The sequence below is a fragment of the Pteropus medius genome, unplaced genomic scaffold, assembly GCF_902729225.1.
Source record: "Pteropus medius unplaced genomic scaffold, Ma_sr-lr_union100, whole genome shotgun sequence".
Taxonomy (NCBI): domain Eukaryota; kingdom Metazoa; phylum Chordata; class Mammalia; order Chiroptera; family Pteropodidae; genus Pteropus; species Pteropus medius.
Genome location: NW_024352787.1, coordinates 9,533,570 through 9,547,650, shown reverse-complemented (window position 1 = coordinate 9,547,650; position 14,081 = coordinate 9,533,570). Strand labels below are relative to the sequence as shown.

The 14,081-nt window shown below is 38.2% G+C and overlaps 1 protein-coding gene and 1 long non-coding RNA gene across 3 annotated transcripts in view; one reads left to right on the top strand and one right to left on the bottom strand.

Annotated features, from left to right (window-relative positions):
* LOC120591713 (uncharacterized) overlaps positions 1-5,518 on the bottom strand; it is a 28,750-nt gene extending 23,232 nt beyond the window's left edge. Inside the window, exon 1 of the long non-coding RNA XR_005649959.1 lies at positions 5,090-5,518. This is a non-coding gene — a long non-coding RNA (uncharacterized LOC120591713). The remainder of the gene's footprint in view (positions 1-5,089) is intronic.
* A 188-nt stretch (positions 5,519-5,706) lies between these two features.
* RSBN1L (round spermatid basic protein 1 like) overlaps positions 5,707-14,081 on the top strand; it is a 65,302-nt gene continuing 56,927 nt past the window's right edge. For both annotated transcript variants that reach the window (XM_039849008.1, XM_039849007.1), the window contains exon 1: positions 5,707-6,316. In XM_039849008.1, the coding sequence (XP_039704942.1) occupies positions 5,746-6,316 (571 nt within the window). In that variant the 5' untranslated portion in view covers positions 5,707-5,745. The remainder of the gene's footprint in view (positions 6,317-14,081) is intronic.

Below are 14,081 nucleotides of genomic sequence, written 5' to 3'. Positions count from 1 at the left end.
AATAATTACAAGCTGTGATAGATGCTATGAAAGAAAGAGAATGTTGTGATAGAGACTAAAGAAAAGAGAGCCACCTTAAACAGAGGTCTTTAACGACATCTGCAAGACGAGAGCATTGGGTGTGGGAGGGTGGAAGCATTCCAGGCCCGGGAAACAGCCCGGGCAAAGGGTCTGAGACAGGAATGGGCATGATCAAGGAAAAGAGAAAAAAGCTAGTGTGGCTGAAGCAGCCTGAGCAAAGGGGAGTATGGCATGAAATGTTCAATTATCTTTTCACAAAGCATAAAGGCAGAAATCAAAATCCTAGAACAAGAGTCAGCAAACTATATCTTGCAGGCCAAATCTATCCTGCCTCCTATTTTTATAGTTTTACTGGAACACAGCCACACCCTTCATTTATATTTCATCTATGGCTGCTTTTTTGTTACAAGCAATAGTTGCTACAGAGACCATATGGTCTCCAAAGCCTAAAATATTTACTATCTTGCTCTTTACAGAACAAGTTTGTTGGGCCTTGTACTAGATGTAAACTAAATTAGAACTTCCAAGATGAAAGCTGAAAAGCTAGGCTTTCCTAAAGCATAGAATCACCCTTTACAACTGGCCAGTGATGATTCAAATAAGAAACACACACAAAGATGAGCTGGTCAATGTAATAGAGGCAGTACTTTGCGATGTCCATGACAGAAGAGTATAAGAGATGTCTCAAAGGTTAATACAGGATCTCGTAAAGCACAAGGACCTTTATCCAAGAGAGTCAGGAACCTGGTCAAGGCCAGAGGATGTATACCTGCAGAGTGAATATGCCATTCAGCTCAGGAATATTGGAAGACATCATGTACAGAAAAACCAGGTTCTAAGAGGTACAAAGGACAGTTCTAAGCACTGTTAACACACATTTATTATGGTTGGAAGTTTAAGTATATTTGCTTAGCATCTGTTCCAGTAGTTGACAAAGGTAGGGCTTGGATTAAAAACAAACAAAACTCTCAAAAGCTACCTTAGCCAAACTAAGCCATTCTTTTCTAGATCAGAAGTCAGACCAGTTAATCTGACCCATAGATGTTTTGTTTGACTTGCCCAGTTTTTCAGGAATCTTAATATTTAAAAAGTCTAGATATTTAGGAAGTAGTCCCACTTCATTTCCATATGGGAATAATCAGCTAGAGTAGAGAAACAAATGTACCTTGTAGATAAGGCATTTAGTCCCAGTTTTCCACAGTCCTCACCACTTCTTATTATATTACATTCAATCTGCCTTATTCTTATTATTTTTTAATCTACCAAGACCATTTGGCATTTAAGTTTGGAACCTCTGGTCCTCCTCTTATCATAAAGATCACAAACCTGTACTTTATATACTTCTTTTCAACAATTTATTTATTGAGCACTGACCACATCCCAGATACAATGTATACAAATATAAATAGTGCGTCACACCTGCTGTTGAGGAGCTCACAGGTTAGATGCAGAGATCAATATGTTAAATGATCCTAGGCAGCAGAATAATGATGGAGCAAGAAATGATCAACTCCGATTTGGCAGGTCAAGAAGCACCGTACTAGGTAGATGCTTGAACCAAATCTTAAGGATAAGTATAACTTTGTTAGGGTATTCCAGGCAGAGGAAACAATGTACAGAGGAACAGAGAATGCAACTCTTTTGGCAATTACACATAGTTCAGAATAGATGAAACAGATAAAAGCTGTAGGAGCGTGAGAGACAGAAGTGCTGGGGTTATATCAAGAATAGCTAGTATCTACATTAAAAATATGACATTTTTTCGATATGGAAAAGGGAATTATTGAAGAGGCTGAAGCAACCAGGTCTATATTTTAGAAATAAAATTTTGGTAGCAGCATGTAGAGGCAGGCAGACCCAATCAGGAAGGAAATCATTGACAAAATGCAAGTTGACTTGAGGCCTGAAGGCAAGAAGTGATGGTGGAAATGCCTCTGTTATGCTCACTACCCAAACCATCACATAAGCATTAGGTAAAGAGGGAACAACATATACAATATTCCTATGCTAAAAGATAGCATGGTGCATTCTGGTAATTAAAGACCTTTTTCACTTGATATAGAAGAGGAAGCGGGTAGATCATGATGGGTCTTGTAGGTCATATTAAGGATTTTGTTCTTTATCTTAAGAGCAATGGAAGCCATTGACGGGTCTTAAGCAAGAAAAGTGACATGATCAGATTTAAGTTTTGACAAGAGCGTTTTGGGTAGAATAGAGAACAGATTTCGGAAAACTAGAATTTAAGAAGACCAGAAAAAAAGGCTAGGGTAGTCATTCAGGTCAGAGGAGGTGGTACTTAGAGTAGGGTTCCAACAGTGGACATGGAGGGAAGTGGATGGTTTTAGCGCTGGTAGAGATGAAGCTAGTAGGAATTAGTGATATTGGTGAGAATTCTCTCCCAGTTCAATGTTGTTAGAAATGACCTAGTTGAAAGGGAATGGCTGAACACATGGGAGAGAAAACAGATAATTGAGTATGTCTTATAATAATACTGCCCTTAGACTTGGGTAAGGACTCTCTTTCTGCTACAAATGGTCAAGGGGGCATGCCTGCCCGGAGCCTGCATTCCTCTTTTAGACTCGCTAGATCTGAGGGCAGACCCAGTTACCGATTACACATCACTATCTGCAGGGGTGAGGGGTATGAACAAAAGTTTAGACATGTTGAGTGCATGCCTGCATGGTCCCTTTTGGTGTGGTGGGAATGGAAAGAGAATAGGGTCAGTCTGACGACTCTAAAGTCTTAGAATTTGAAATCTAAATCTGGACTTCCAGATTATTATTAAGGTAGATTTGTCAAGGTAATAGAGTAGAATTTTTTTATAAGTTTATCATATTTTTTTATAACCTAAACATTTATAGACACATGGTATGTGAGCCTCCATAGCCATATTCTTGCCCAGGCTCCGCAAATTTAGAATCAGGCCTGATAAGAGTATGTAACAAATTCAGGCAGGTGAGAGTTCACTTTAGCTGGGCCCTCATGTCAGATTTTCCAGACATCTGTGTGGCAGATGAAGGAATAAATGGTGCAAGTTTCCAGGCACTACATTAATATATAGAAGAGAAACATTTTTTACATCTGGAGGGTCGACAATCAAGAAGCTATTTTAATTGTACTGGTTTCAGTGTGATTTTGAAAAGCTTAAGGCAGGCAGAAGTTTAAAGCATGAATAATCATGTAATCAAATTTACTCACTTAACAAATAAAAGAGGTTCTGACAGACGGATGAAACACACTGACTGAGGTCACAAAGCTAGTTAGTAGCAGATGATTTCCAGCCCTATCCTCTCTGTCCACTCTTCCATCAATGCTACTTTTCATGAAGACATCTGCTGCCAGTCAATTCCAACTATAAGGTTTTCCTCTACTTCCATTGTTATGTATTAAAGGAAGCAAATACTTTCATTACCTTAAGATTCTGAGGTACCCTAAAAGTCTATAAAACAATATTAAGGTTACTAGAGAGGAGGTGGGAGGGGGACGGTGAAAAAATAAAAAATAAAATGTTAAAAAAAATTCTCGCTGATAAAAGCAAATTCATAATTCAAGCAAACATTAAAGCTAGCAGAAAGGTTAAAAAGCAAAACAGAAAGATCCTGTATAATTACAACAGTAAATTAAGGGATACATACACACGCTAACAAAAAGAGTAAAAAAAAATAATGACAAAAACATAAACATTAAGGGGGTGAGTGAAAATGGTAGTGATTTTAGAATGTGTTTAAATTTAAGTGACCATCAACTTAAAATACTGCTATAAACATAGCTTTGGATAAATGACACACATGGTAGCTAGCCATACACACACATAAATCTACAAGTGGTATACAAGAAATAAAGAGAAAAGAACTCAAAAAACACTACAGAAAGTCATCAACATGCAAGAGGGCAAGAGAATAAGAAAGGGACAGAGAACTACAAAAACAGTCATAAAAAATTAATAAAATGACAACAACTAAATACCAATCAATAATAACTTTAAATATAAACTGATGAAATACTCCAATTAAAAGACAAATGGATAAAGTAATACATATAAACAACGGAATATTACCCAGCCATAAAAAAGAATAAAATCTTACCACTTGAGACAACATGAATGGACCTAGAGGTATTACGCTCAGTAAAATAAGTCACACAGAGAAAGACAAACACTGTATAATTTCACTTATATTTGAAATCTAAAAACTAAAATAAACAAAACAGAAACAAACATAGATACAGAGAACAAACTGATGATTGTCAAATGGGAGGGGGGGTTGGAAGGCTGGGTGAAAAATCTGAAGGGATAAGAAGTGCAAATTGGCAGTTACAAAATAGTCATGGAGATGTAAAGTACAGAATGGGGAATATAGTCAATAATATTGTAATAACTATGTATGGTGTCATGTGGGTGCAAGGCTATTGAGGGATCACTTTGTAAGTTATATAATTATCTAAATACTATGCTGTTCACCTGAAACTAATATAGTATTGAATCTCAACTGTAATTGAAAATTTTTTAATTAATGAAAATAAAAAATATTAAATTTTGATTCTAAAATAGTCTTTAAAAAATAAAAAAATAAAAAAGGGGTGGGGGACAAAATCTAACTTCACGAGGTCACAAGTAAGTATTGGAAATCCTGGAAAGTTACTTTTAATAGTTATCCATAAAGTTACAGGCAATTTAGGGCTCCTTTTAGGACTCAAAATGTCCTCTGAATGGTCATTTGACTATTTTTACATCTACTCTTTTTACATTTTGATCTCATGTGAGACCTTAAGAGTTCAATTAAAATTGTGCTCCTCGCTTTGGTTGCAACCATACTACTGTAACCCATCTCTCCAAATTCCTTATCTTCTAAGCCAGAAATCAAAGCACACGCTTACCAAGCATCCAACACTCAGGGTGCTAACTAAACGCTAAAATACAGACACACACAAAAAAATCTCGCTTTTCAAACATCTAAATATTGCTAAAGGATTTTTCTTAGCGAGTCTGTTTTAATAATCATAATAAACTTTAAGTCTTTAAGGGTCCAATCACAAAGGTTAAAAAAAAATTCTCCACGAAGACTCTTACCTTCAAACTCAGAAGTAATCCAGAAGTCTAGATTTGCAGGAAGTTATCTCCCTCAAAGTATATCATTTGACGATTTTAGAAACAGTAACAAATCTTGTCAAAACACCAAGTGATTTTTTTGTCCCTCCCATCAAATCGACTACTGACAACAAGGACTTAATTCCCTGCAAAATTTTCTCCTTTGAGCTGAGAATCTGCGGAATTCGGCTCTCTGGACGCGAAGAGGCAGGAAGGGACCAAAGGGACCCAAGAGAAAAATGAAGAGAACGTGATAAAGACAAAGTCATCGAAGCAGATACGAGCGCGACCCAGGCTGGGGTATTTTGGGGGTCCGGAGTGGGTGTTCTTTCCGGACACTCACGGGCCACCGGAGTTCACGCTGGCGAAAATTGGAGGACCCACCCCCTCGCAGCTCCCCGGGCCACTGGCCGCGCCCCACGGAGCTGTGACCTCCAAAGCGGGTACGCTTGGCGACCCCGCCTCTTCGGCTCGAGATCTGGGCCTTTGATTGGCTTCTAGAGGGATCCTTCGGCGTGGCTCGCCCAATGGAGAGCCCGGCCGGCGGCCCGGACGCCCCACCCCCCCGCCCCTCGCGGAGGGCCCGCCCCCGCCCCGCGCCCGGGAGCGGAGGAGAGTAAATACAACAGGAGCGCAAAATGGCGGAGCCGCCGAGCTCGGTGCGCTGCGCTGCTACCGCCGCTGCCGTTTCGGAGAAAGACCTGTTTGGCAAGCTGCAGCCCGCCTCCCGGGACCCACCGGGTCCTCTGTCCGCCAAGAAGGTGCGGACTGAGGAGAAGAAGGCGCCGCGGAGACTGAACGGAGAAGGGAGCAGCGGCGGGAACAGCAGGCAGCTGCAGCCGCCGGCGGCACCTTCCCCGCAAAGCTATGGCAGCTCCACGTCTTGGAGCTTCGCCGCTCTGTCTGCTACCCCCTCCCCGTCCTCTGCTCGGAGCAGTTTTTCTTTCTCCGCGGGCACGGCCGTCCCCTCCCCAGCCTCCGCTTCCTCGTCTCAGCCGGTGCCGCGCAAACTGCTGGTCCCTCCTACGCTGCTGCACGCTCAGCCTCACCGTCTCCTGCCACCCGCCGCTGCCTCTTCGGCCAGCGCCAAGCCGCGCAGACCCAAGGAGAAGCGAGAGAAGGAGAGGCGGAGGCACGGCCTCGGCGGGGCGGGCGAGGCCGGCGGGGCCGCCCGGGAGGAGAACGGGGAGGTGAAGCCGCTGCCGCGAGGTGGGTGCCGGCGCCGCGATGGGGGAGGGGAGGACGCCCCGGCCGCCGCCACCCCCTCGCGCCCGCGGGGCCGAGACGGCGAGAGCGGGGCCGCGTGCGCCAGCCTGGAGGGGGCCGGAGGTGTCCCGTTCTCAGCAGGAGATTTTGCAGTCCACATGGGTACAGGAAACGGAGCCTGTAATTTCGGCGGCAACGACGGGAATGGCTGAAACTCTTATTTTCTATACCGTTTCTGCCTCCTAGTTAATGCACACTGCAAGATTTGTAGATTTCGGTGTAAAGAACCCGCCTACGTGTGTTTGGCTATGGAGGAAGATGGAAGGGAACGGGGTTGGGAAGGATTTGGTCTTGTATTGATTATTAGATCATTTAGACTTGATCATGGAATTCGTATTTGTGACAGGCTCCACCGTCAGAAAACCCTGTCAAGAAAAAAAAAAAAGGGGGTGTGGAGAGCATTGGCGTCAGCTGGAAGCTACTAGAGGCCTGAGCTTTTCATCCCTATTAGGGAAATGAGGTAGTAATGTGCAGGGCCCGAAGTGTGCTGTTTCATAAGGTACCTTCCCTCCACCCTTCTTTCCGCTTCGTAGTCTTAAGTCTCTTTAGTGGTCCTGTCTGAAATACCACTCTTCAAAAAGAATTTTCAGCCATATTCTTTTTTTCCTGCAGCAAATGATAAAATCAGGAACGTTGACGTTTTGGGGCCATAGCAAGTGGTTGCAAAATGTTCTAGCATCAGCGGAAGGCAAAATTTCAAGCGTCCTTTTCAGACATGGCTAGGCATTTTTAAAGTCAGGCTAGTCATAAAATTTTCAGAAAATATTTCTTTAAAATAAATGGTCCTACTTATTTATTGGTAACACTAGGATCTGACAGTGGCAGAACGTGGTGTCTGGTTGAAAATTACATCTTTATGTGATCAAAAACATCACAGTGATCTTTATTATAAATCCACATTAATATACAGTATTGTCAAAGTACTTCTGCTTTTAAAGGAAAAATGAAATGTCAAGTGGTTTTAGCATTACTGATTTAATGGTAGTTTAGGTCATAAAAAGTTCTCTGTATATTTAAGTTAGCATGGCTGTTTTCACAATCTTCAAAAATTCTGTTCATGAGTATGTAGCAACAGTTAACTTCTTTCTTGATGTTTTGCCTGTAGCAAATCTTTGATATCTAAGCATACCTATCAGGTATTCTGGCACAAGGTAAAGGACCTCTCAGCTCTGGAAAGTGTTGCTTTTAGGAAAGTGGTTTTGAGGATGGAATTTATGCTGCTTTAAGTCTGGATTTTAGGTGGTTAGTATTTTAAAGCAAGCTATTTGTTTTAATGGTTGTATTTAAGAGTTATGTCTGGAAGTCTGCCTTTGCAACTGGGTATCAGTCTTGTGATGTGTAAACAGTGTATTTGCTTTTTTAAGTTCTTTGAGAAAAAGAATGGATATAACATTGTCAGTATATTGGAATGGCTGAAAATAAATAAGTATTCTTTAACAATTCTGACTTAAAATATGGAGCACATAAATGGCTCTTAAAGTGAAATGGCTGTTAAAGAGAAATTTTTCGAGTCTTTTAAATTACATTTAAAATTCTCTTTTTGAAGGCCACTGCTTCCTTACATTGTTATACCTAATTACAAGCAGTGATAGCTTTAAATTAAGATGTGGGGAAAATGTTTTTCCGTGACCTAGTTTCTTTATTTTTTTAGCGACTAGATATTAACACTTGTACGATTTTCTTTCTTTCTTTCTTTTGACAGAAAGGATTGCTTTTCAGCGTCTTGATGGTAAATTTAATGGAGAAATTCTTTCCCTCTTAATTTGGGACGTACTAATCCTAAAGTTCAGGTTTAACTGAGTCGAGGTTCTGTTTTAATTAAGAAGCTTCTCAAGCAAAGTGGTATTAAAATAGCAAGACTACATACATGCATTCAATATAGATATAATTGCAGATATTAAAGTCCTAATTTGTAATACAGTTCTTATTCACAGGGCTTTTTGTAAAAATCTTAGTGAACGGATAACCAAGTGTCTGTTGTTTTATGCAGGGGTCCCTGACCCCCAGGCCGCAGACCCGTTACTGGTCCGTGACCTGTTAGGAGCTGGGCCGCACAGCAGGAGGTGGCAGTAGGCCAACAAGCTAAGTAAGCTTCATCTGTATTTGCAGCCACTCTCCAGCACTAGCATCACTGCCTCAGCTCAACCTCAGATCATCAGGAATTAGATTGTCATAGGAGCACCAGTCACTGGTGCCAAAGAAGTTGCATACTGTTGCTTTTAGGTATATACCTCTTTTTAGTGTTGCTCTAAGTTGGATAGTTCAGAGGACAGCACATAGAATAGTTTAGTGGCCACCTCAATTATCCCCTAGCCCATTGATTGAACAGTCTGAATCAGTATCAGAAGTTAGCTATAAAGACACCTAAGCAAGGAAAATAGATCCTTCCTTCAGCAAACAAACAAAACATCCAAAAGATCTAGCCTTCCAACTTCTTTAAGTAGTTAAGCTTCTCTATTTATTTGTAGTAGGTTTTTAAAATAACATCTTTAGTAAGAACTGCTAAATTTTTACACTGGCTACACCATCCTAATAAATTACTTATATTAAATGAAAGTGTGTGTGAAAGGGCTTGGCAGGGCTTTAGTAAATGTTATTTGAATCAGAAGCTTGATTTTTTTTTTAACCCCATAACAAATTAAAAGGTGAGTCAGTTTAGATAGAGGAAGGATCATTGATAGAAGATTTGAAAGTTAAGAGTAATGAACTAAAGAATTATAAACATAACAGTCTAGGTCTATTTAGTGTAAGGGCTGATGCCTTACACACCTAAAACCTCTGAGGCCATCTAGTCATAGTGCTGTAGCTGACTCCCATGATAGCCTGAGTCATCAAGTAAAAGTTACATTATATTTTATTAAAAAAAAGTGCAAAGCATCTTAGATTTTTAAAACTTGAAAATGACCAGGCTTTGGTGCTTACAGAGGTAATCTACTGAAGAGTTCACAGACCATTTTTCTGTAGGACCAGATAAATTACTGAAATGGTGCATATGGAATTATATTGTAACAACAGCAGAACACTTTATTAGATAACAAAATACCTTAACTGATTCCAGTAACCAATAAAACTTGCATAGATCTAATTTTTGTTAGTGTCCTCGCTTTGCATTTATTATTTTTTTATTTCCTTTAGAATAACCCGGTGAACTGTCCCAATACAAAACCAAGGCATTTCACTGAATTTTTGCCTTGAGAGTATAGTTACAGAATTTAACCTTAATGAAAATAGAGGCTTTGCTTAGAAGTGAATAATTTGAAATATAAATGTCAATGATTTTAAAGGGGTAGATGTTCAAAGATTTTTCAAACTAGCCTTTCCCCCATCTTTCTAATATTGTTATTCCACAATTTTATGTTAAATTCATATTCAGAATTATCATTATGACCAGATATTTGTCACTGATGGGATAGTTTACTGTGATTTCATTTTCTTGTGTAATCTTTTGTTTTTCATGCATTGTTTTTTCATTTGGTTAATTTTGTCTGGCAAAGCCTTTCTGTACCCTCCAGCAGCTTCATAAAATAATTCTCAGTACAATTTTCCACATGGTCAGATCTGTCAGATAAACTTATCAGTTCCATTTTTTCCTGTAGTCATCCATCCCTTATATAGCTGTCCTTCCTGCTTTAGTCTAGATTATTTCCTTCTACTAGGCCTGCTGCAAAGCTGTCATCTTGGGACTTCCCTTAGCTGACGTTCTGAGAATTTCTTTCACTTTTGTAGTCCCTTTTTCTGGATCCCCTGCCTTCCTTTTGGTTTATTCTTCACGTTGCATTCCTTTACTATTACTGTGAAACAGTGAATGGGAATGTTTTTGGGGGAATTTATTTTTACTCTTATACTTGACTTTGGCTGTTGAGAGATTGCTGTATTGGAAATCATTTTCCCTCAGAAGTTTGGAGGTGTCCCCTTATTGCCTGGCTTCCAGTGTTGCTGTTGCAAAATTTGATTTCCAAAAATTTGTCTTTTGTTCTGCTATCTAGGAGATTTTAACCCTTTCAATGAATTTTAAAATTTCAGGTACCTTATGGAAAAATGTTCTATGAGCTTGTTCTTGTTCATTGTTCCTGTATGTTGTTCCTTTTTCATTGGTGCAACATAATGTCTTTGACATGTTCTTCTGTTCCTTGTGTTGTTTTTCGTTCCTCTAACTTTTTTCCTGTTTGTTTTGGTCTCTGTTTCTTTCTGTTGGAGGCCTTCTTCAGATCTGTGTGATCCTTAGCAGTTCTTTCATATTAAGTAGAAAGTTCCAGAGGTGATAGAAAGCTCACTGGGCATGCATGAGCATGGCTTAGTGACTAATGAACTCCATGTTTTTACCTTTATTTCTTTTCTCTGGGTGGTGGATAAGAAGGCTTTTGTTTTCTTCTGATAAAAGTCCTTCATTTTTCTGTCTGTTTAAGGGAATAATGGAGAGAGGAGAGCATTGGCACAGGTAATGCATTTAGATGGGAAGGTTCTAGTGCTGAGTAGAGGAAGAAAGCTACGAGTCCCACCATTTCGTTTATAAATTTTTACTTAGTCTTCATGTTTTCATACCAACATTTCACTTCTTTGTGAGACACCCCTGAGCCTGGAACCACTCTGATTTAGTTTTGCTGAAGACCAGACCTCTCATTCCCTTAGGACTGTGTGTGCGTGCATGCGTGCCTGTATGTGTGCATTGGCAGGGGAAGGGGGTGTGGTTTTGGTTCTCTCTTCTTGCCTCTCAGTGCCTCCAGTTTCTAACTCTTTCTGAGAACTGCAGGATTGTCTGTCATTATCTCCTTCTGTAGAGACTTATATTAACCTATTATGCTAAGTTACCATTCCACCATCAGCTTTCTGTAATTATACATTGTATTCCAGGTTATTGTGTTTCCTATTTACATCAAAGATGAAATTTCTGTTTGTTTCTTTTTCTCCCCATTGTTCGGGTATGTTTTTCAGGAAGAGATCTTAAATTTTAGCCTTATTTTGATTTGTTCCTATTTGTCTGACATTGGTGAAGTCACTTAATCTTTTTATGCCCACACTCATGCGTTGCATAGGGATACTTTTTTCACAGCGTGGTTAGAATGATACGAACCTGGCACATTGTAGGCATTCAGAAGAGATGTTAGTTCCTAACCTTGTTTTCTTGCTTAACACAGTGGAGACATTTAGTTTCACTGAATTCATGGATAGGTATAACCTGTACAATTTTCCCTTTGGTATCCTGGTTTCTTAGAATTTCTGTTGTGTATTAGTATAAACCATACTAACTTTTTGAAAGAAATTTATATTTCAGATGTTTAGTTATTACAGTAAATGGCATTAGTTTTTCACCATCCTCAAATGAATTAAACTTTCAAGTTATGGATAAACTGTTTAAAATAGAATATTGGAAAAATAGTTACTTAATTTGTGTTAGAGTAAAAAGAATTATGACAAAATATTATGGCTTATATAAAATCTTTTTGTATGTTGTTAAAGAGATTCAGTAATAACAGTGCATTCTTACCAGTTAAACTAATATTTTTTAAAACTGGTATTTTTTATAATTTCAAATATTTTTATGTATGAAGGTACATTAAACTTTATGTTGTACCTATTATTTTTTCTTAAATCGTAGATTGAAAATATTTAACTTTTTATCATGCAAATTTTTAATTAATAAAAATGAAACCAAAATAGTATAATGAATTTTGGGTCTACCCATTATCTTTCTTCAACAATTATCAACATTTTACAATTCATGTTTTGTTTCCCCTCCTCCACTTATTTTTATTTTTTGCTCTAGTATTTTAAAGCATATTTCCAACATTTTCACCCCCAAATAACTAGGATTGAAATTTTTTCCATTACAGAACTAAAAATGCCTATAAAATTTCAACAACACATGTGTATCCTTTAAAGAGTGAAATTTTCCCCTACTTCCAAACTGTCATTAACAATTTGACATATCTCTTCTGGAATAGATGTGCTTGTATATTTTTTAGGTTGACTTTATTAAAATACATAAATTTTACTGTTTTAGCTATTTTAAGCATATAGTTTAGTGGCATTAACTGCATTCACATTGTTGTGCAACCATCACCACTATCCATCTCTGGAACTTTTTTCATCTTCCCAAACTGAACCTCTACACCTATAAAAGAATAACTCCTCTTTTTCTCTCCCCCCAACCTCCCAGCTTCTGATAATGACCACTCTACTTTCAGTCTCTATGAATTTGACTACTTGAAGTACCTCATATGAGTGGAATCATAAAGTATTTGTCCTTTTGTGACAGGCTTATTTCACTTAGCATAAGTGAAGGTTCATCCATGTTCTAGCATGTATCATAATTTCCTTTTTAAGGCTGAATAATATTCCATTGTATGTATATGCCACATTTCGTTTATCCATTCATCCCTTGATGAATACTTGGGTTCTTCTGCCTTTTGGCTGTTGTGAATAATTCTGCTATGAACGTGGGTGTGCAAATATCTGTTTAGTATTAGAAAAGTAAATTAAGTAAGCAAACAAAAAAAACCCATAATAGCTAAGTGAAGCAGGTACTTGTGAGGTCAGTGTGCTGTTCAGCTACATCAGCATAGTAAATAAAATATTGGGGTTTGGTAGGAGAAAGAAAAGGCATTTATTGAGTGTTTGCCATGCCATGGTATTATCTCAATATTTTTAGATTAAAATTCTGAAATTTTCTAGCTTGCTTAGAGTTACATAGCTAATTTGTGAAGAATTTGGATCAACCACCATTTCTGCCAGGGTCTGAGCCTGACTTCACAATGCTACAGTTAACTTATTTTTTTTTTCTCTTTCGACTGTGATAAACAGGAAGAAGAGGATAAAGATGAACCTAAAAATTTTCCCAAGTTACTTATTTTTGTAAAACTGTTTATTATCATTTTAAACATACAGAAAAGTTGAAAGAATAATCCAGTGATCCAGTGTAGATTTTCCTGCTAGATTCAACAGCTGTTCATATTTTATTATAGCTATGCACTGAATCATTTGAAAGTAAATAGTAGATATCACGACATTGCATTCTTATATCAGCCTTCATTTCCTAAAAGTAATCACATAACCACAATAACATTAAAACATTTAGGAAAATAACTATAGTGCCTGTCCCAATGCAGATTCTTCTAGTTCCCCCCAATTTCCCCATTGTATCCTAACCACACTACATCTCATTATTTTAATCTAGAGCTTTTTTAAATATGACATTGACTTTTTGAAGATAACAGTTCAATAAAGCTGTTATCTCGTAGATTTTCCTGTATTCATGATTTTTAAACAGTTGTATTATTGTGGTGGTATTTAACTTGATTCTTTGTATTTCTTATAAACTAGAGTTTGGTATGAACCTTGGTTAAATTCAGTTTAAATAGTTTCGGTAAGATTGTTTTATAGGTGTATATCATATTATGTTCCATCAAGAGGTGTATAATATTGATTACGCCATTAGTAATTATGCTAAATTTGACCACTTGGTTGAACTGACCATTATCAACATTGTGATAGTTCATTTTCTATTTGAACTTAGTGTATAGTCTTTGGTATTTTATGGTGCTTTGTGAATATCCAGTTCCTCTACCATCTTTCACCTCATTGCTTTAGTATCAGTTACTGATCCTTGCCTTAGTCACTCATTTCACTGGGGGTTAAAGAATGATGCCAAACTACTTCTAAATAAAAAACGAATTAGTTTTGAGGATGGGGAATTCAAAATAAATTGTTA